A 23,957-nucleotide genomic window follows, 5' to 3' on the forward strand; every position below is an offset into this window, starting at 1 on the left:
ATAACATAAAACTAAAAGTTCACTAACAATGAAGGGAAACAATACTATTACTAAATAAGGCAAGGGAAGAAAATCAATCGACCATGCGGATTAGAATCATTTTGTTTGCATGATTGATGACATTGTTATTAATTATTCTCCTGTTTCTTTTGTAATCAAGCGATCATAAATATCAAAACAAGAACGCGGGGTAAGTCCGAACTTCTTCTTGAATCTTGAGATCACCCGGGCCTGTAGTTTTGAAGCCATCGGTCACTGAAGCGGAATGCTTTGAGGTGTTCTGACTTCTTCTGCTCTTGGGGTCAACGTCTGGAGCGCAGTGCAAGGTTTATCTGGATACCAATAACGGTTGCCCTGCTAATCTAGTATCGCTACAAATCTAAACCCGTGCGATAGTAGTCGACAGTCTTGTCAGTATCTTTGTGATTTTCATCAGTCTTATCACTTATGTTGTGAGCTTCTTGACGTTAACTTCTTCATTGATCATGAGATATATTTTACGCATTCATAACATTTAATATCGGTCAGTGTTGTCCAGCGTAAACTCTTGACGACCCGAAAAAGAAATATCCTAAAGCGACTCCTAATAAAGTTGCTATGCAGAAGTACACGTTATACGACATAAATATCACCATTATTATTAATATGAACATGATGAACATTTCCAGAGTGTAGATTACCGTCAAAACACTGTGTACACACAACTTCTCGAAGCAGCTGAAATAAAATCCATTTCATGAAATAGGTATAGATAGAAAAAATGGCAGAAAAGGGAGAACTGCAAACGGTAAATAATTTGTTGTACTCTATTGTACTTCCTTGCTTCCTTGAAACTTCATAGAAACTTACCAATACCATATATCAAAGCGCTGAGCGCATGTGTATCCAAATTTCGGGACACACCTTATATATGTACAACGTGAGTCTCGTGAGTCAACAGATTATCCATGTTGACCCTGCTTCCAACAAATCCAATCCAGTCAATTATTGCAAACAGTTTTACGTTTCCGCGGAACATGGAACGTTCTATATCTTGTCAGCTCATGCATCATCTACACAGCTCTACAGTCAATTTTGACACACACAAGATCGCTGACAACGGTCGAGGTGTGTTTTGGATTGAAGAAATAAACGAGGTTGAAGGCTTAACTTCATTTATTCTTCCTGGGAGTATCGAGGATGAGCCGGATGAGAACGATTGGAGTGATTCCTTCAATTACACCGAAGAGACCAAAGTTGAACAGTCCTTCAACTTACTTCCTAACGGGAAGCGAAAGAAAAGTGTTCGGACTAAAGTAAAGAACATGTTTAGGAATAAATCTTACCGTCGACGAGCAGCGTATGCACTCGACAGTAAATCGACATCACTCGGTGATGGGCTTGCTGCATCCTTGGATAAATTGAAGGTGGTCATGAAGAACTCTATTGAACGTCTCCGACGATCAGATCCGTCATGGCGTCGTGGACCCTGGACAAACTTTGACGACGTGTTCAGTCATGGAGGGAACAACTTTATTCCTTTCATGAATCTAACTCCTGCCACTCGATGGTAAAGAAGATAACGAGGAATAAAAGATAAGGACTAAAGATCACGGAAATGGACTGAAATGAGAAACGGAACCTGAAACCACTATACATGTGCTTTTACAACCACATACCGGATTTTACAACTTCAATACCGATTTTACAACTACAAATCGGATTTTAGAAAACCTTTTAAAGACTTAAGCAACCACAACATAGATGTCTAAGTCATTTTATTTTAGTCGGCCTTATGCCACAGTGGGGGGAGCAAAATTAAAAATTATTTGCTCTTCGTGCCAGCCTCGTAGCTCTGCTAGATCGTGTCGTGTGACAGGGTCTAAAAGAACTAGAGGTCCCACTGCCGCGGATCTGATCTGGCTGATGATCCTGGAGAGCGGTCATCTCCATTAATTGTCTTTTTAATTAACCAATGACATAATATTAGTATGTCAACCAGTCGCCATTTCATTTCAAAGTAATAGTATGTTATACTTCAAATCTTATAGAGCAAAAATTCTGATTCAGAAGAATCTTGTTTAATCTCGTCTCCATCAATCACTGCAACTAAACATGTAACAGGTTTAAATTCAAAATCTAAATTTTCCTTACCTATTATACTATATTATATATACTCTTAGTCCATCAATAATAATAATACCCATCTCTTTATGCAGCTGCAAGTTATTTTGGAAGATCAAGATGCACAAATAAGAAAAACAGTGTCATTATAGGGTATTTCGTCCGGTCAGATAACATAAAACTAAAAGTTCACTAACAATGAAGGGAAACAATACTATTACTAAATAAGGCAAGGGAAGAAAATCAATCGACCATGCGGATTAGAATCATTTTGTTTGCATGATTGATGACATTGTTATTAATTATTCTCCTGTTTCTTTTGTAATCAAGCGATCATAAATATCAAAACAAGAACGCGGGGTAAGTCCGAACTTCTTCTTGAATCTTGAGATCACCCGGGCCTGTAGTTTTGAAGCCATCGGTCACTGAAGCGGAATGCTTTGAGGTGTTCTGACTTCTTCTGCTCTTGGGGTCAACGTCTGGAGCGCAGTGCAAGGTTTATCTGGATACCAATAACGGTTGCCCTGCTAATCTAGTATCGCTACAAATCTAAACCCGTGCGATAGTAGTCGACAGTCTTGTCAGTATCTTTGTGATTTTCATCAGTCTTATCACTTATGTTGTGAGCTTCTTGACGTTAACTTCTTCATTGATCATGAGATATATTTTACGCATTCATAACATTTAATATCGGTCAGTGTTGTCCAGCGTAAACTCTTGACGACCCGAAAAAGAAATATCCTAAAGCGACTCCTAATAAAGTTGCTATGCAGAAGTACACGTTATACGACATAAATATCACCATTATTATTAATATGAACATGATGAACATTTCCAGAGTGTAGATTACCGTCAAAACACTGTGTACACACAACTTCTCGAAGCAGCTGAAATAAAATCCATTTCATGAAATAGGTATAGATAGAAAAAATGGCAGAAAAGGGAGAACTGCAAACGGTAAATAATTTGTTGTACTCTATTGTACTTCCTTGCTTCCTTGAAACTTCATAGAAACTTACCAATACCATATATCAAAGCGCTGAGCGCATGTGTATCCAAATTTCGGGACACACCTTATATGTACAACGTGAGTCTCGTGAGTCAACAGATTATCCATGTTGACCCTGCTTCCAACAAATCCAATCCAGTCAATTATTGCAAACAGTTTTACGTTTCCGCGGAACATGGAACGTTCTATATCTTGTCAGCTCATGCATCATCTACACAGCTCTACAGTCTACCAACTTAGTCAAAACATTGATCAGTACAGATTGGATCTTTTGGGGATCACCGAGACTCACATGCCTGGATCTGGCACCACTCTATACTGGACAATGGCAGTCTACTCATCCATTCCGGTAGAGTCGACGGGATCAAGAGACAGGGAGTCGGTCTCAATCTTTCAAAACGAATCAGAAACTCCCTGATATCGTTCACTCCCACATCGGAGCGGGTTTTAACTGCTAGGCTTCAAAGTAAGCAAATCAACATCTTTGTTGTTGTGGCCTACCTTAGTTCCCAAAAATTTGTGTGCCATTATATTGAGCACAATTTATTTGAGCCCGAAAAATTTGGGCAGAAAATTCGAACTCATTTGGGCGACCGAAAATTTGGGCACAAATTCTTCGAAAAATGAACGATTTTCCACTAAAATTTCAGTTAAATATTTGCCTTAGTGCTTAGTTCATTATTATTCCTTATTATTCCAGTCATTTTGCTTTCAATCCTTTTTAATTGGTCAAGCCATGAATGACAGATTAGAAAACTAACATTTTAAATATATACTCGGCGCGCGTCCTGGTAGGTTGTAAACCTACAATTTCAGGGCCAAATGCCAAAAGTTTGGTTAGCAAAAAATTTAGCAGACGGAAAAGATTTATGCTATAAATTTGGTCTGCAAAAAATTTGGGCGAGAGGCCCGCTCAAATTTTTTGTCGCCCAAATTTTTGGGAATTAAGGTATTACATATTAGACATATCATTGGCTGCCATCTCAAGAAATTCAGCACGTGAGTACCTTGTGAGTTAAACGAGGGATCCTTATTGGATGCGTACACCAGGAAGCATGATCTGAGTAAGTTTGTGCTGTGTTAGTACTTTGGGAACATCCCTTTTTTTAATCGGTAATTTGTACAAGAATTTTATAGTATCATAATGCATCCGATTACGGCTTTTATTTTCTCAGCACCTTATGTCCAAACTTTCAACAAATTAAATTGCTTTACAATGATTTGTATTTACATTATTTTCACAAAATTGTAATGTTCGTAAAAGTTAAAACTAATAGTTTTCTGATATAAATGGGCACCTGACCCGGATTCAGGCGCCATTCTTGATTTGGTATTTATTTGCAGATGATAATGATCAGCTTATCACGCTCGTTGTGATAAATTGATACAGTCACGCCCACAATATCAGGACATCCGTCATTCACCAGTTTTGAGCCCTTAAATTTTTTTCCACAATACGCTTAGGTCTATTAGTATTATTAGAGTGAATGGGCATAAATGACGTTTATAGAATCATCAGCAAACGGTAAAATTTGTTATATTATTCCTTAGAATGGGTACGATATCAGTTTCTTTATTGATAGCTACAGTGTTGACTGCGCTCTCGATTACCACTACTGAATGACGTTTATAGAATCATCAGCAAACGGTAAAATTTGTTATATTATTCCTTAGAATGGGTACGATATCAGTTTCTTTATTGATAGCTACAGTGTTGACTGCGCTCTCGATTACCACTACTGAAGGTATGTTTTAACTTAGATATACAATTTTAAAGTTTAAGGTTTTACACAAATGGATAATCGTATTGTATTCACATCGTATCATGACAGTAAAAGATCAGTAAAAGATCCCTAAATATCTGATAGGACTCCCATTGCGTGTAGTATAAGTAAGTGACACGTTTCTACTTCTGCCTAGCTATATCTTAAAAAGCTGTACTGTGCGGCAGCCCAAGCTAAGATCCTTCCTTTAGTTTCCTTGTTTGAGGGGCACCTGCTATCAATATCATATGGAGGTTGTGTCTGCATCTGTGTAGCTGTAAACGTCTAATAGGGTCTCTTTAACGTGCAGGGATTATAACTGAACTACATATATCCCTTATACAGTAGCACCCCGAGCCTAAAGATTTATTTATGTTTTGGAAGGAGGGTCGCTGGTCACTCGTCTCAAAGTATGAGCCTACGATCTAAAATAATCTACAACCCTTGCTTCTACCGAATAATGACCTTTGGCTTTACCAAAAACCTGCGCCCTGCAAATGCAGTTCATCCATTCAGTTGTCTGTAACTTAGTCCACCAGCACGATTCTTGCTGAGGGAGTTGTTTAAAACGCGCTGCTTCTTGTAGGTACGTGTCGGTATAAGTCTAACATTAGCTCAGTGGCTCACGATCTATTAAGGAGTTAGGATTTTGTCTACTGTCTAGCACACGCAAGCAATATATTGTCGCTTACAAAGGAGTTTTACACGATTGCACGAGGCTGTCCACCACTTTAGGACATTTTCGGAGTACCGCGTTTCGTCCTCCACCGTAGTTTTCACCCCCGTGTTGTTCAATAATCAGAAGAGGAAGGAAATTATAATTATATCCACGAATTTTGAAAATTAGTCCGATTCCGTTCCCGAACTTGTCTGGGTATTTAAAGTATTACCGGCTGTTTTCCTCGTTTAATAAATCTACTGCTTTACAGAGTTTGGAAAGGAGCGGACTTGTACGGTAATATTTTAGTCATTATTATGGTAGCTGCCTCTTATTCTACCTTACGATCATTTACTATTTCTCAAAAAATCGAAAAGTGGTCATTCGTGTAAATAGAAAACAATTTTCTTGTCCAATTATTCCCATTTTTTTGACTAACGACACGAGTTTTAGTTACGTATAATTATTAATTACGGCAACAAGGAGAGAAAATTGTCGATTACCCACCTTTATCCAAATATAAGAGGCTCAAAAAACTACCTTATTGGACTTTATTTCAACGGCCATCAAAAGGACGCTTGAGGCCCAATCACCTCCGAAACAATTGATTTTAATCAAGTAGTTGGTAAAATCACTAATTTTCCCATTAATTTACATTCTCAATTTTGAAACGTTAACTTAACATCTTCTTTATTTTCACTACTGGACACTATAGAATATAGAATATAGAATATAGATTTATATATCGTGCGGACTAAGCCCTAATTCGTTGTCCTCTGCTTTCTTAACTTTTAAACAGTGTTTTTAAGAGATTATATTTATATCTGGTGGTGAAGATCATCGCAATAATATAATGTTTGTACCTGGGCTGCGCAGTTAATTCTGTAGCTTTCTTTATCATTAACTCTCATTATACTCCCATGACCCCGGCAAACAAAAACATTAGTGCGCTCTCTGACGTTAAACCAGGCAACAATAACATTAGCTTATAGTTGAACTCTCAATCTCAAAGTGAGTGTCACGGGTTGAAATATTAGACATATCATTGGCTGCCATCTCAAGACATTCAGCACGTGAGTACCTTGTGAATGTGACTTAAACGAGGGATTCTTATTGGATGCGTACACCAGGAAGCATGATCTGAGTAAGTTTGTGCTGTGTTAGTACTTTGGGAACATCCCTTTTTTTAATCGATAATTTGTACAAGAATTTTATAATATCATAATGCATCGGATTACGGCTTTTATTTTCTCAGCACCTTATGTCCAAACTTTCAACAAATTAAATTGCTTTACAATGATTTGTATTAACATTATTTTCACAAAATTGTAATGTTCGTAAAAGTTAAAACTAATAGTTTTCTGATATAAATGGTCACCTGACCCGGATTCAGGCGCCATTTTTGATTTGGTATTTATTTGCAGATGATAATGATCAGCTTATCACGCTCGTTGTGATAAATTGATACAGTCACGCCCACAATATGAGGACATCCGTCATCCACCAGTTTTGAGCCCTTAAATTTGTATTCCACAATACGCTTAGGTCTATTATTAGAGTGAATGGGTATAATGAATGACATTTTTTGAATCAACAGAAAACGATAAAATTTGATATACTATTCCTTAGAATGGGTACGATATCAGTTTCTTTACTGATAGCTACAGTGTTGACTGCGCTTTCGATTACCACTACTGAAGGTATGTTTTAACTAAATATACAATTTTAAAGTTTAAGGTTGGCCGAAATTTTTAAAATTGTAATGCCTGACCGTGCAAGTGGAGCTAACTATATCTTTAAGGTGTCAATTATCTTCAAATAGGAAAAGTTACAACTCCACCTACTTTCAGGAATTCAGTACAGTGAGTGGATCCTAGTTCCTGAGGACAAAGGCACCCTTATAAACGAAATAGTGGAGGGTAAGAAGTTTCAGATGCAGACTGATAAGAAGATAGATGCAGGTAACGACATCAGATGGACGCTGGGAGAATTAGAAATAAACTGGTTTACGTTCTCAACAGGGTTGATAAATAGTAAATGGTGCAATGGTGGCTACACATTCAAAGGAGCTGAAGGGTTCTTCCAAAGAGCTGGTGTTCTGACCTTCCTGAAGACTACCACTCAGCTGCAAGTCTGGTTTGATGATGTCCTGGAGGTGACATGGGTCTATGAGGATAACAGTGAGACAAAAATGTGTACTATGAGGAAAACCTTGGCCGGCTTAAGATTTCATGGTTTCGATTCTAATATTATCGATAAAGTATCCTCACACTACAGATATGGACTCGGTAATTTGTTTGCATTACTATCATAATTGTTGTAGCGTTTTGACCTCTACATTGATAAGATTCGATAAAATCACTTGCTATCTTTTGAACGAAAAATTTACTTTGAAGATTTCAATTCAATAAACCCGTCTCAAACTTTTCAATTTCGCTGAAGCAACACGTCCCACAGAAAGTGTACAATGCACTGGTCTGGATCCAGGCTGGAGTCAGCTCACAACAGAAGCAACATTCCCGGTAGAAGCAGGAACTGCAGTGCTGACAGTGTCATGTGAAAAAAGGTTCCTACTGAGAGGCAGCAACACTATCACCTGTATTGAGGGCACCACCTTCTCCAGTGCCACAACTCCTTCTTGTGTAGAATTAGGTGAGTTTTCAGTACTGTAGATTATAATAATACATAGTTAATCTTTATGGAGCGCAGCGCAGATTGGTCAAATCAAACGGAACATATGCTATCAGACTTTCAACTGACTAAGGCAGGGTTAAGACAATCTCGACGCTAGCAACGATCCCCTTTTACATAGTTGTTATGCTGTATGCTACGTCATAATTTCAAAACTAGCTCACATTTACGCTCACGCTATGACTTATATTCATAACTTTGGTTGTGATTGGTATTTTTTGATGCGGTAAAAAGTATAAGTATCGTTTTGGGAATCCGAATACTAACAACGCTGTCGCCATTGTTAAATAAATTCCATTATGTCTACTGTATAACAGAGCTGTATGATGAAGAGAAATTAAAACATAACTGATTTTTAAAATTTCCTCGAACAAAGCTTTCGACTAGCGGGTTTCTAGTTTATAATATTTAAAGACACAAAATTTGTAAAAAAATGTGTACAATTTGTACAAAATTTATACAAGGGGGGACCCTTGTGTTCGAGCTAGAAAATTATTTAAGATAATTTGTCTTCTAAAAGCACCTATTTGGTACTAAAAGATTCGTCTTACCGAGCTGATTACGATCGAATCCTGTAAAAATTATTTCAAAAAAACTGATGCTTTTTGAATTATAGGCATTTTAAGCCTTAAATCTGCCTTTTTTGCCCTTTTTTACGATGAATTTTACTAAGTCGTTTGAGGCCACATTGCATAGCTTAAAACTCAAATTTGAGAGAAATTCTACTCCAAAAAGTTTGATATGATCATTAGCTACACTCACAAGAATTTTTGAAGCGATATCTGCTGACCCGGGTGATTGGTGAAATGTACAACTTTAGAAGTGGGAAAAATTTCAATTTTTATTTTTTCGACCTTGTTTGGTCTGTAACTTCGTCATTTATCGTTTAATTATATAATCCTTTCAATGGCTTCTTGTACGGATTGTAAGTAATTTTCAGTAAAACAATCAGCCAAAAAACTTTTAAAATGGCCGAACTATTTGTATTACAGTGACAGACTTCTCCAAATTTTAAAAAGTTTCGAAAAAGAAAAAAAAATTTTTCTCGATGAGGGAATGTTTTTAGAAAATTTTGAAGGTGTGCAATCTTATTCTTTTTTTCTATTTAACCATAATATGAAATAAAATCGATGTTCGGAGCAAAAACGTTTTTGGTGTATCTCCCCTTAAGGTCTTTAGAAGTTTCACTTAACGAAGATATCTAAAAAAGGAGACCAAGAAGAATATTTGTACTTGTAGACACTCTTGAAGTTAAAATTTAGCCGATAAACTTCCAATTAGAAAAGCATATTTTATTCACAACGTATCATGATCAGTAAAATATCTCCCCTAAATATCTAATACGGGTAGCAAGTTTCATTAATAAGATCTCACATTGCGTGATCATTGCGTGTGGTAAGTGACACGTTGCTACCTTTTGCCTATATCTCAAAATACTGAGGCACTCGATCAATTAATAGTATGTCAGTGTAATGGCTTAGTGGCACAGTTGGTTAATCCACCTGTCTACTGGCCCTGAAGCAGCGAAGGCTTAGATTTAAAAACTGAAGGGCATCTAGGTCACTCACCAAACCATGGTGTGAATGGCTCTGACAAGAGCTGCGAAAATGATACGAGTTCATTATGCTATTATGCTGCAGCGAAATCTGTACCATGAAATGACCCGCACGCGCAACCTTGTCCGTACTGCCAAATAAAAGAAGAAAAAGAGATTGGCACCACGTCAACTAGCTTGCTAGACTCAGTATATGATCCATTTAATGGGGAGCTGACAGACTGGTTTAATGTTAACTCAGGCACAGGTCAGGGTGACATTCAAGCACCTCCTGTCTTTAATTTCTGCCTAAACTTTTCTGCATTTCTGGCTGAGACCAACAAGACCATCAGTCAAGGCGCAGTGCTGCAGAAGGAGAGGAAGACGGTCGAGGAAAAGGTCATTCTGGACACCGATTATGCTGATGACATGGCTATTATGGACAACTCAGGGGAAGGCCTACAGGAGTCAACTGATCTATTAGTTCATTACAGCTCCTACGCTGGGCTCAGAATAAAAGCAAAGAAGACCCAATGCATGGCTGTAAGCAAGTGCGCCTCCCAGCGTCCTTTCATCAACGATGATTGTATTGAGCTGTTGGTTGAGGGTGAACCCATTGAGCACATAGCAGGTTAGCAACTTTTTCTACCTGGGTGCAACTATCAGTGGGGATAGGACAATCAACAGAGACCTGAATGTCCGTATTCAGAGGGCTAATGGCGCCTTTCATCGGTTCTGGAACATTTGGAATAGCAGAACTATAAAGACTCCGACCAAGATCAGGATCTATAGGGCTGCTGTCCTCACCATCTTGGTTTATGGAGCTGAAGTCTGGAACACCACCAAAAAGCAGATAAAACGCTTCGAGGTTTTCCATCAGACCTCCTTGAGAAGGATCCTTAGGATTAAATGGTTCTTTCATGTTTCCAACGAAGAAGTTCTTAGGAGGGCTGGCATCAAGTCAGTTGAGACTTTCATCAGTGCTGCCAGGCTACGTTGGTATGGACATGTAGTTAGAATGCCAGACTCTAGACTACCGAGGTTTCTGTTGAACTGGAAGCCAAATTATGGAAAGAGGTCAAGGGGCAGACCCCGTAAGAACTGGAAGACCTGCGTACTCGAAGGTGCTGCTAAGTTTACAGGTGTTGAAAACATCGACAACAACACAACAGAAGCTTTGGCTACCAACCGAGTACAGTGGAGACATATGTTACGCCGCCAACGCGATGTGTGTGATGCACAGGCCACTCGAACGACTAGGAGGAGACCTTACCATGTAACATGTAACATGTATGTATGAGTCTCGTGATATGAGGCAAATCAAACGTACTCGTGCCTATCACTGTGCGCGGCTCTCTTTTCGAGCTTCTCTCCTAGTATATTAATTGATCATACGTGAGAGGAGCGAGCAATACTGCAATTATAGACCAGCAAAGCAAGCTTAGTAACTTCAGCAGTCAGCTAGTGAGTTATGTCCAATTTAAGGTTAAGACTTGATCTGGACCAGTCATTTAAGGGCCTACGAAATAATTTCCACCGGTTAATTTTGTTGAGCTGAACATCCTGCACCCTTTGGACATCCTCGATTTGCTGGAATCTCAAAAATGGAGAGCTGGAGGCCAGTCTTGAGTCTAACAGGTTCTAATCCTATGTATCAGAGCTACCAATTCAGCTTGTGTGTTATTTCCAGTTTAACTAATACTATACATGCCCTTTATCATATAATAATGCCCCTTACTCATAATGTAACTGTTACTGTATATACATTAAGTATAATTTATCGCGGTAATTTTCAAGTGTCCAATATTTTCTTAACCATTTAGTTTGGGTGATATGACAGATCTAATTTTCGTTATTTTTATAAGCAGAGAGAACATAGATGTTTGAAATGTAAGCAGTAAGTACATGTATAACAATTTGTTTTTAAAAGAACAGGCATATTAAATTCGAGACAAACATGCAGATTAGTAATCATTAATAAAAATAATCACAATTTATAGCAATCGACTGATTTATTTAAATCAAAAGCAAGGATTCATTATTCATATACAACCCAGTCAAAACATTCAATTTCATCGTCTACGATTGACGATTTTTATTTTAAATTTGCTTCATAGGTTTGTAACGTAAGAACATTTTAAGCATGTTAAATAATAAATCTTTGGTGGTTGCACTAGAACCAAATAAAAATCAGTTGATTGTTCCTTAATTTAATTAATTAATTAATTAATTAAATTAATTAATTCTGAGATATTTATGCGAATCCCAACTCTTTCAGGTATTCTTCAGCAGCACTTTCCTCGACCTGTGAACAGATTTCACTTGATAGAAATAGTTTAGTCCTGGTATGTTGAAATTGCTATGTAGTACTAGTCGTTATCTACATATATAATCCCAATAAATCTGTGCACGTGTGTGTGTGTCTATGCGTGTGTCTGTTTGTAATTTATGAACAGTTTAATCAAGAAAACGGTAAGAGATATGGGACTGGTTTTTTTTCGGTATAGTGCGACAAAACTCTGACGGTGCGCCGGTTTCGACTTAGCGAGTTCATACTTTTGCACCGTTTGTACTTTTGCACCGTTTGTACTTTTGCAATTCAACTGCGATAGTGAAGTCCCGGCCGTAGGCACGAGTTACATTAGTACTGTATATATAATATAATATGTATATATATATATATATACATATATATATTTCAAAATATATGATACAAAACTCGAAGTATCAAACCTGTCTAGAATCTGATTCCTCGACGTTCGATTCTACTTTAGACTCTACTATTTGTTCCTCGATAACCCGTTCGACGACCATTTCTTCAATGTTTCTTGACTTCTCTGTGATAAAAATGATATGAATACTTTTGTTAGAGTAACTTGTTAAAGTACCATTTATCTAGGGATAGACCAGGTTAATTTATATGTTAAATCTTGTACGACCACTTGAAAATAAAAGACAATCGTTTGTATATAAATTACCTTGATCATCATAATCATCAATCATTTCATCCAGTTGCTCCAGAACACTTTCACCCTCAACCTCTTCCTCACTCTCACCCTCAAACTGCTCCCATTGTTCCAGAACACTTTCACCCTCAACCTCTTCTTCACTCTCACCCTCAACCTCTTCCTCACTCTCACCCTCAAACTGCTCCCATTGTTCCGGAACACTTTCACCCTCAACCTCTTCCTCACTTTCTCTCTCAAACTGCTCCCCTTCGACCTCTGTAATCAGTTCATCCTCCTTTTCTACCTCAGTTTCCGCCTCCCACCACTCGTTCTCGAATGTTGTGTCATCGATTTCCTCTTCTATCACAACCTGCACCTGCTTGTGGAAGGGAATTGGCGTATAAGTTGGATGGAATTCAAGATTTATAGTTTTAACCAAGTTTCGACTAGGCGTACGCTGGGGGGGGGGGGGGGGGGGGGAAATCAAGCGCAAATTTCATAATAATATGGTTTGGACTGATTTGGAGAAAACCTAAAGTCGGAATTTTGTTTATAACTATAAGTTTAAGGATTTTGGAGCGTTTTAATAAACTTGGTAAATCACTAAATGGTCATGCCTGATTTTTTATCCTTCCGAGTTTCGCATACCATGACTTGCTGACTTGTAGCCGCAGACCGGGGTTATTTTCACAGTTCTGAATTACAGTTTCATGTAACCATGGTAAACAATGATTTGGATTTTCTCAGATCGTTAATCATTATCACACCTCAGATCATGAGGTCTCGTTCTAGTGGATTTTCGTCGGAGTGTTTGGTGAGATCATCGGTGACCAGTCATTTGCGCGATAGCAATGACCATTTACCAGTGAATATTTCAATCCACGATTTCAGTGAGAAAAATTAAAATTTGAGAGAAAACTTTAATATGAATATCGTCGTAAACCTTGCTCTAATCCCCAAGCAATTATAAGCCAACCCGTTAGTTATATTTCTGAATCTAGTATGTACATAGGTACTTGAAGCTATATACTCCAGTTGTTCGCATAAATAATATAACTGGGTCCACTGTTGACTGTAACGAAAATAACGATTGTTGGGACTTGGTGGTTTAAAAACACACAAAATGATTGGATCCTTTAATGATAAATGAATAGAAGTGCTATGTTACTAGTATTACGTCTGTACTTTGTACGAACCTCTATCTCCTCGGAAGATCTGAAAGTTTGTCCTAACCGTTCCAGTAACTCTCTCAACTCCTTTATCTAAAACAAAATATTCTGTTAGAAATAAAAGTATATGTTTTAGTCCAATTCATAAATTCATGAATGTCGTCTGATTTCAGATACAATTTTTTTAGTATCTATTTTATGGATAAAACACTGTGCATCTTGAGCACCAAGGAAGTAAAACTTAGAGGTTTATCATATATAATTTCAACCTTAATATCACGTCCAACTCACCACTCCTTAACCAAATTGAAATAGTAAAAGAAATAACATACTGATTTTTAGGGTGCAATCAATTAGAGTGCAAGGTAAGGTTACTATAGTTACAAGGTAACGACATACCGTCTGGAGGGTAGATTCAAGAGTATCGGTTGTTTTCTCCTCCAATAGAGAAAGTTCCCCTTGCATCGCGTTGAGTGCATCAAAGGGAGCGCCGGCCGGAGCTGATACAATTTGTTAGGAGAATATTAACATTAATTAATTAGTAATTACTAAAGAGTGCTGCTCAGAGTTATTACTATATTAATATACTGATTTAATTCTGATACTCATTACTCATTGTCTTGAATTTAGATTTATACGTTGATTTCGAAGATAGATTTGATACTTTCAAGTATAACAATTACAACGGCCTAAAATTGTAAGTTAAAATCTTTAAACAGAATAGAGACAATGACTCTTGAAAACATGTAAACAAGTTTTATTTTCAACTTACCAGGAATGGGATGGGCCAGAATATGTGCCAGGCAAAGGGATAACAAAACACAGAACTTCATACCAAGTTCAGTAACCTATTAATATAATTATTAAGTATCTATATCAAGGATAATGACTAATGAGAAAGGTCCGTTGATCCACCCACAACGGTAAATTTATACAGATTACAGTGGCCTTTCACAATTAAAACGTATTTCTAATATGAGTATAATGAAAATCTTATTTAAGCTTAAACAAAGCTATTACGCGATATTTTATTCGCAATAATATCTGTGAAAACTTAATGCACGCGACAAAAACTAAATGGCCCGAAGGTTCTCCTTTGTAAACAATAAAATTAAATCTTCGAGTTCGACGAATCCAGCAAAATGAATGAATTATAACACCCTGGCGGATTCTCAGAAATGCGTCTCTCATACTGCGATCAGTGCGTTAGCTAACGTCACGCTACGAAACTGGGCTTCACTTTCGAGTTAAGGTGTTCACTGCCCCCCTCTTCCTACACCCCTGCTGTTCATCCATCTACTGATTGTAAAGGAGCTGAGAAATATGGTTCGTATGAAAACGTCAGTGTTTCTTGGAAATAAAATTCCAATCAGCTGATATACTGTCTGTTAGGTATGTAACATTATCCAGCAAACATGGAACATTTAGTTTTAAATTGTTCTCAATTTCTATAAAAGCTACGATCATAGGATCGTGTATGATACTCTTCCAAATAACAATCACCAAAGGTACTTATCGGTCTTTATGACTTATACTGACATAGGTACTTATACTGACATAATATGTTACGGTACTTAATATAGTAACATTGGTACCAATAATCAGACGTATTAAAGCCATATTTTAGTGACGATACTCAGTGATAATACTCAGTGGTGACACTCAGTGGTGACACTCAGTGGTGATACTCAGTGGTGATACTCAGTGGTGACACTCAGTGGTGACACTCAGTGGTGATACTCAGTGGTGATACTCAGTGGTGACACTCAGTGGTGACACTCAGTGGTGATACTCAGTGGTGATACTCAGTGGTGACACTCAGTGGTGATACTCAGTGGTGATACTCAGTGGTGATACTCAGTGGTGATACTCAGTGATGATACTCAGTGATGATACTCAGTGGTGATACTCAGTGGTGATACTCAGTGATGACACTCAGTGGTGATACTCAGTGGTGACACTCAGTGGTGACACTCAGTGGTGACATTCAGTGGTGATACTCAGTGGTGACACTCAGTGGTGACACTCAGTGGTGATACTCAGTGGTGATACTCAGTGGTGATACTCAGTGATGATACTCAGTGGTGATACTCAGTGATGATACTCAGTGGTGACACTCAGTGATGATACTCAGTGGTGATACTCAGTGGTGATACTCAGTGATGATACTTAGTGGTGATACTCAGTGGTAATACTCAGTGGTGATACTCAGTGGTGATACTCAGTGATGATACTCAGTGTTGATACTCAGTGGTGATACTCAGTGGTGATACTCAGTGGTGATACTCAGTGGTGATACTCAGTGGTGATACTCAGTGGTGATACTCAGTGGTGATACTCAGTGGTGATACTCAGTGGTGATACTCAGTTCATTTCATGGTTAAACTTACATGAGTTATTTGATTTACTCCTATTGAGTTTATAAAATTAGGTAAAATAATTGGAGTTTTGGCTCAAATCACACATTGTCATCTTCACGCTATAAGTATAAGTATAATAAGTATATTCGTTAGTTTTATCATTTATAGGTAATCAAACTTACATATACCGCGCCTCTCGGGGAAATGTATGAATGCTCGGTGAAGGGATAATCAATATTGGTAGTGCTCGAAAACCAGTGTAAAAGCGTGAATAGGCCCGGTCATCTTACTTTGTCGGCAGCCAATCAAAACAGTGTTTGACTTGACGGTTGAACTACAGAATACCTCTGTTTTGTGGCTTTTCTAACTCACCCAAGACAATTGATAGGTTTATTTTATTTTTTATCTCACTTTGTGTGCCTATTAAGGTATGTAATGTGGCGTACAAACAAAATAAAACGCTGTAATTTTTTATATTTTGCTAATGAAAATAGTTTATATAATTAATACTATTTTTCCTTACACAACAGTTTTAAAATTCTAAACGTTTGTTCACGTGAAAAAATCATTCAAAAATTTAATATTGAGAGTTGCATTTGTCAACATTTTAAATTCTTACAAGTCACTGTAAAGATTAAAAGTTTCTACATTCTCAAAAACATGTTCATCGCCTTGTCCTTGGATTGAGAATCCAACAGAAGGACGTTGGTTCCGGGTCTCAGTTTCTCTAGCATGCCTCCTCGCACTCGTAAGAAGCAGTTCCTAGCCACATAGTGTTGGGTTTGCAGGTGCACACCTGGGCGGGATCAGGGGTTAGTTTATCTTGTCAGTTATATATTTTATTCAGTTGTATTACTTATTCTTAAATGACATTTTAGGAGTTCAAAGTATATTATTTCTACTAGCAGCTTGTCTGTTGAACGAGATTAAACGACAAAATAACGAAGGAAGAAAGTTGGCCTGCAATCTCAGAGCCGTACCTTGGGGCAAGCATCCTCTTCCTCAGGCATGTGGATGAGAGTTGTGTCAAAGTCGACCCAGCCATTAGTTTTAAATTGTTCTCAATTTCTATAAAAGCTACGATCATAGGATCGTGTATGATACTCTTCCAAATAACAATCACCAAAGGTACTTATCGGTCTTTATGACTTATACTGACATAGGTACTTATACTGACATAATATGTTACGGTACTTAATATAGTAACATTGGTACCAATAATCAGACGTATTAAAGCCATATTTTAGTGACGATACTCAGTGATAATACTCAGTGGTGACACTCAGTGGTGACACTCAGTGGTGATACTCAGTGGTGATACTCAGTGGTGACACTCAGTGGTGACACTCAGTGGTGATACTCAGTGGTGATACTCAGTGGTGACACTCAGTGGTGACACTCAGTGGTGATACTCAGTGGTGATACTCAGTGGTGACACTCAGTGGTGATACTCAGTGGTGATACTCAGTGGTGATACTCAGTGGTGATACTCAGTGATGATACTCAGTGATGATACTCAGTGGTGATACTCAGTGGTGATACTCAGTGATGACACTCAGTGGTGATACTCAGTGGTGACACTCAGTGGTGACACTCAGTGGTGACATTCAGTGGTGATACTCAGTGGTGACACTCAGTGGTGACACTCAGTGGTGATACTCAGTGGTGATACTCAGTGGTGATACTCAGTGATGATACTCAGTGGTGATACTCAGTGATGATACTCAGTGGTGACACTCAGTGATGATACTCAGTGGTGATACTCAGTGGTGATACTCAGTGATGATACTTAGTGGTGATACTCAGTGGTAATACTCAGTGGTGATACTCAGTGGTGATACTCAGTGATGATACTCAGTGTTGATACTCAGTGGTGATACTCAGTGGTGATACTCAGTGGTGATACTCAGTGGTGATACTCAGTGGTGATACTCAGTGGTGATACTCAGTGGTGATACTCAGTGGTGATACTCAGTGGTGATACTCAGTTCATTTCATGGTTAAACTTACATGAGTTATTTGATTTACTCCTATTGAGTTTATAAAATTAGGTAAAATAATTGGAGTTTTGGCTCAAATCACACATTGTCATCTTCACGCTATAAGTATAAGTATAATAAGTATATTCGTTAGTTTTATCATTTATAGGTAATCAAACTTACATATACCGCGCCTCTCGGGGAAATGTATGAATGCTCGGTGAAGGGATAATCAATATTGGTAGTGCTCGAAAACCAGTGTAAAAGCGTGAATAGGCCCGGTCATCTTACTTTGTCGGCAGCCAATCAAAACAGTGTTTGACTTGACGGTTGAACTACAGAATACCTCTGTTTTGTGGCTTTTCTAACTCACCCAAGACAATTGATAGGTTTATTTTATTTTTTATCTCACTTTGTGTGCCTATTAAGGTATGTAATGTGGCGTACAAACAAAATAAAACGCTGTAATTTTTTATATTTTGCTAATGAAAATAGTTTATATAATTAATACTATTTTTCCTTACACAACAGTTTTAAAATTCTAAACGTTTGTTCACGTGAAAAAATCATTCAAAAATTTAATATTGAGAGTTGCATTTGTCAACATTTTAAATTCTTACAAGTCACTGTAAAGATTAAAAGTTTCTACATTCTCAAAAACATGTTCATCGCCTTGTCCTTGGATTGAGAATCCAACAGAAGGACGTTGGTTCCGGGTCTCAGTTTCTCTAGCATGCCTCCTCGCACTCGTAAGAAGCAGTTCCTAGCCACATAGTGTTGGGTTTGCAGGTGCACACCTGGGCGGGATCAGGGGTTAGTTTATCTTGTCAGTTATATATTTTATTCAGTTGTATTACTTATTCTTAAATGACATTTTAGGAGTTCAAAGTATATTATTTCTACTAGCAGCTTGTCTGTTGAACGAGATTAAACGACAAAATAACGAAGGAAGAAAGTTGGCCTGCAATCTCAGAGCCGTACCTTGGGGCAAGCATCCTCTTCCTCAGGCATGTGGATGAGAGTTGTGTCAAAGTCGACCCAGCCAGCAGCTCCATCGTCGTTAGTCACGTGACATTTGTGAGGACACCACATGGAGGTACAGAGAGCCAGTCCGTCGTGGGTACAGATGCACTGGTTGCAGCCGTCACTGTAGGGGCCCCATGCTCGCACTGCAGGGGAGTCATGGTTACAATAATTAGATGTGTTATTTTGAAAATAACCAAGTAAAGGTTACTAATAATATTAATAATATGTACATTTCAGCTATAGATATTAATTTAATGCTCAGTAAGTAAGGTTAACCTCAGATGTTACTTAGGTTACTAAGGTTACTAAAGTTACTGAGGTTACTAAGGTTACTGAGGTTACTAAGGTTACTGAGGTTACTAAGGTTACTAAGGTTACTAAGGTTACTAAGGTTACTAAGGTTACTAAGGTTACTAAGGTTACTGAGGTTACTAAGGTTACAAAACCTCAGATATTACAAAAACACGTGTCCTGATAGACAGAACTCACTTGTTTTTCCAGAACCGTCCATGTAGTGACAAGGAGGACAGAGCATGTGATCACAGCTCACCTCACCTCCCTGGTTACAGGTGCAGCTACTGCATCCATCCATGAAGCTGTCTCCTGCGTTGTAAATCTGCCTGTAATATTAACAATGTTTTATTTTTACATTTTAGTCTTTATTGTGATGTTCGAGTTTCTAGTTGAAGCTGTAAATCTTGATACTCTTAAATTAGTCGAGTTTTGTGGGTGACTGAAAAACGAACCAACCTACAGTAGTTACATAATTATTGAATTTGTTATAAAAGATTTTAAAATGTCAAAATTGTTGCATTAATCAAGATTGATAAGAGGTTAAGTAAGTAATACTCACTGGTTGAAGAAGCAGAAATCACCCATGCTCGAAGGAAAAGCCAGTCCGAGGGCAACTACACATCCGAGAAGTATGAAGATCTTCATGTTGATTGTTGAAAACAAAAGTTTCGCTACAATTATAATCTGTTATAATTTTGTATAACTATTAATTTTGTATAACTATTAATTTTGTATAACTATGTACTATGAAACAGGGGCACATGTACACTTTGACTTACAAAAGAGTTCGTGATATATACAAGCTTAGTGCATTATGATCAGAAGTTCTAAAAAGGCCCAAATATTGTGGCCCCAGTTCTAAAAAGGCCCAAATATTGTGGCCCCAGAGATCTAAAAAGGCCCAAATATTGTGGCCCCAGAGTTCTAAAAAGCCCCAGAGTTCTAAAAAGGCCCAAATATTTTGGCCCCAGAGTTCTAAAAAGGCCCAAATATTTTAGCCCCAGCGAGTGATCTACTGTCAGGATTACTAGAATTAGGCCGAAAAGTCAAGTTGTTTCCACTGGAGCTGCTTCAAGTAAGACTGAGACTGAGTGAAAGTTAAGTACACTGTTGTTGCTAAGTTTCCACCCTTAAATACTGGAGACTTAGACTAAGCACCAGTTGATAATTAAACCACTCCCAAGCACTTTAATTAACTTAATACTGAATATTGGTCCTGTTAATCTTGACAGCTTGATTACATACTAATGATAAGTTGAAACTGGACGTTGGTTATTACGAATTTTTATTAAAAGCTGGGTAGAAATGGGCGATGGGTACCATAAATGAAAATCATCATAGACAGCCATACAGTTAGTTGAAAATAGCAACAGATCTCTCAACAGAAGTCTGAAGGTATAAGGAGTCAGGAAGAACAGACCATTAATATTGGATTAATTATCAGAGCCGGCCGCGTTTTCGTCGTTAGTCAAACTAATGGTATGGTTTTTTGCAGGTGCATAGTCAGACGAAGTTTAGAAATTAGTTTTAGAATCACACGTCCTGTACGGCATATCCAAACCAAGGTGCTATAAAGCTATAACTGCTGCTAGTTCCATTACCCAAGACAGTAGATTCAAACTTAGGTAATATCATACTTTTAAGAGCGTCAGTATATTAATAGTTCTACGAGTTACGAGTAGGACGGGGGAAAGGTCGCAAGAGATTTACGAGTCAACACATTGAATCTCTCAATATCATATTGAACCGTGACGAATTTACCTTTCTTAATTCTCGTTTCTTATTCGACCTGATCACAGTGATCACCATTATATCGGTATAACTGAGTTGAAAGATCACTGCACTGACACGCACTCAACAAGATGAAGCTTCCTTAGATTAACAGCGACTGAGTATGAAAGTTGAAAGCAGAATTAGGGTATCACGACTGAGAAGCCTGTTTAAAGTGCAATTAGTCGCCAGGGAATGGGAATGACCCGATCTTGCTGCTGCACGGACTTATAAAGAATTGGTCAGTGATCACGCGTGTTTACTGGATTTAATCATGTAACGGGATCAGAACCCTTTAGTTTTACCCAAAGGCCAAATCCAGTTGGGCTGATTTGAGTCAAATGACAGATAATTAAAGTGTCGATAGTTTGATTGATCTGCCAACTCGGTGGAGAATTAAGAGTACTCAAACTAGATGGCCCTCAAGGTGGCCTAGTAATTGAGTTTAGTTAAACTTCACTTATCAAGTCTGGGAAACAGCTGCTAAGAATTAAGATTAATTCCTAAATTATTTTACGACTATTTAATACGCTGGGAAATTAATGTGGATACAAGCTCAACTTCACAGTTTACGCAGATAATTATAGGCATTATTATAATCAGAATTAAATTCAAATTGTCATCAAAATGGACGCGATCCCAGACACAGATTAAAAATTGCTAAATAGTAAATTCTATATTTATGAAATTATCCTTTGGCATATGATGGTGGGGGGGGGAAGCCATGACACTGACTGGTAGAAAATAAATCTTTTTAATCTTTTTAAAGAAAACAAATCTTTAAAAATGCAAGTAAAGGGGTTCCAAAGGCTAGAAATGATTATAAAATAAATAAATGTGGAATTGCAGGTTTGAGGTTCCACACAATCTCTAGTAGTACTAGAGCTTGTAGCTACATCAGTACAACGTGTCTCTGGGAGAACACGTCAGGTAGAGATGGAGATCCATAACATAAACAGCATGGATTCTGAAAAAAATGGAATTGTGGCATGATTTAAATACCCAAGTAGTACCTGATTTCAGAATCATGCTAATCTGGAACACGTCTGGAATCTGGCGTTCAGATTATTTTCTCAGGATTATTGCTGTTAATTAATCAAAAAACCATGTCTAACTCTCAGACTCAGGAGCCAATGAGAAACCCCGCTCCCATCACCATGGACCAATCAGATATCTCAGTTGCAGGGACAAAGGAGCTCCGTGAGCTCATACTAATGATAACTTTTACAACAAAGTGAATAAACCATTTTATTATATTTTTAATATTGTTATCAATAACTTGAAATTCTGACAAACCAATGATATATAAGAATCTGGCATGGTATTAGTAATGACCGGACAGATCCTCCACCATTCACTAAAGACTCCATGGAAACACGTCCTGGCCTGTCCCACACAACACATACACGGGCTCCTGTAATTCAACCACTAATTAATAAACACGGCTTATAATGTAATTGTGGCTCTGAAAATAGCTTCAGTTATTTGTGAAGTTTGATCAGACGGTGGGTAAACCAATGATATTGAGCTACAAACCGACTAAGTTGGAGACATTGGCCATATTACGTCACACCCAGAGAAGGTTGTGGCTCACAAAGGACTCATGTTGTTCTCAGGATGAAGCTCCCAACAAGTCACAATGTCACATACTACAGGTCACATACCCCATTTCAAACTTCTCACAAATATATTATTTTGTGATCAATTTTGAATTTCCCGAGAGACAGTCGGACGGTACAAATGGTGGAAAACTCAAAACTGTTGAAGTTACCAGATAATTGATAATGAGGCCGATGTCCATAGTAAGTTATTTTTCACAATACGTCCTAAGTGAACCTAGAAATAATTAATAAAAAACAGTAACCCAATTATACCTATTAGGTGCAGCAACAATCTATACTAATAATCTCAAGATGTGTGTTAGTACGTGTTTGTTCGTTCGTTCGCGTGTGATTTCGACCAGCTTAATCAAGTAAACGGTAAGCGGGTAAATTACGGGGCTGTCTTTTTTGTTGGTATAATGGCGACATAACAAAACTGTGACCAAGCCAAATCGGCCGGTGGTAAATGGTTTAATTGATCATTTTTGACCCAAATGTGATACTGATACTTATATTAGGTAGTTTGGTTTTGGCATGGGGACCTTAAATTGGCTAGCGATCAAGTATTACTGTAAAATATTTGAGGGGCACTCAGAATTAAATTGCAGTTTACAGAGCGAGTTCATACTTTCCCACCGTTTTAACTACGAAAATGTAATGTGTGTTTTTGAATATAATAGGCGGATTTATACTTTTGCATTTCAACTGTGATAGTGAAGTCTCAGCCGTAGGCACGGGAATTAGTGAATTACACTAGTCTTATAATAATTTACTTTTAATGGTTCTAATTCTGCAGCGGGAAATCTCTATTCAGAGCAAATAATTCGTTAAATTTAATTATTGTTTTATTCCAACTCCTAATTGTAGCTGTAGGTTTATAACCTACCAAGACAAGCACTGAGCTAGTTGGACTTGTCGACGGGCTTATTTGAAACAAATATTTTACGAGTATCGCACCCGATTAAACTTAATCCAACTCCAAAAACACAAAGGCGCGCATGTTTGACATATGATCAAACTCAGACCGAAAAATAAATTAGGAATATCTTGTA

General features: G+C 37.8%; 2 protein-coding genes and 1 long non-coding RNA gene across 5 annotated transcripts; all 3 read right to left on the minus strand.

The window, feature by feature from the left end:
- Positions 1-11,638: 11,638 nt before the first annotated feature.
- LOC134821222 (uncharacterized) lies at positions 11,639-14,361 on the minus strand. Of its 3 annotated transcripts, XM_063831920.1 has the most exons (6): positions 14,275-14,361; positions 13,903-13,968; positions 12,882-13,085; positions 12,737-12,851; positions 12,492-12,595; positions 11,639-12,063 (listed from the first exon to the last, which is right to left on the minus strand). In XM_063831920.1, exons 1-6 carry the CDS (start codon positions 14,338-14,340, stop codon positions 12,013-12,015), a joined length of 606 nt encoding a protein of 201 aa, XP_063687990.1. In that variant the 5' UTR covers positions 14,341-14,361; the 3' UTR covers positions 11,639-12,012. The 3 variants fall into 3 exon arrangements, with proteins under 3 accessions (XP_063687990.1, XP_063687989.1, XP_063687988.1); XM_063831919.1 differs by having other exon boundaries at positions 12,737-13,082; XM_063831918.1 differs by having other exon boundaries at positions 12,737-13,085.
- A 2,338-nt stretch (positions 14,362-16,699) lies between these two features.
- Positions 16,700-17,279, minus strand: LOC134821256 (uncharacterized). Its single transcript, XR_010161000.1, has 2 exons — positions 17,216-17,279; positions 16,700-17,031 (listed from the first exon to the last, which is right to left on the minus strand). It is a non-coding gene; the product is annotated as an uncharacterized LOC134821256 (long non-coding RNA).
- Positions 17,280-18,679: 1,400 nt separating this feature from the next.
- LOC134820977 (uncharacterized) lies at positions 18,680-20,234 on the minus strand. The gene is made up of 4 exons (XM_063831643.1): positions 20,094-20,234; positions 19,730-19,860; positions 19,196-19,383; positions 18,680-19,011 (listed from the first exon to the last, which is right to left on the minus strand). Exons 1-4 carry the CDS (start codon positions 20,177-20,179, stop codon positions 18,943-18,945), a joined length of 474 nt encoding a protein of 157 aa, XP_063687713.1. The 5' UTR covers positions 20,180-20,234; the 3' UTR covers positions 18,680-18,942.
- Positions 20,235-23,957: the final 3,723 nt, after the last annotated feature.

This window comes from Bolinopsis microptera, chromosome 9, assembly GCF_026151205.1.
Source record: "Bolinopsis microptera isolate Bmic1 chromosome 9, MBARI_Bmic_1.0, whole genome shotgun sequence".
Taxonomy (NCBI): Eukaryota; Metazoa; Ctenophora; class Tentaculata; order Lobata; family Bolinopsidae; genus Bolinopsis; species Bolinopsis microptera.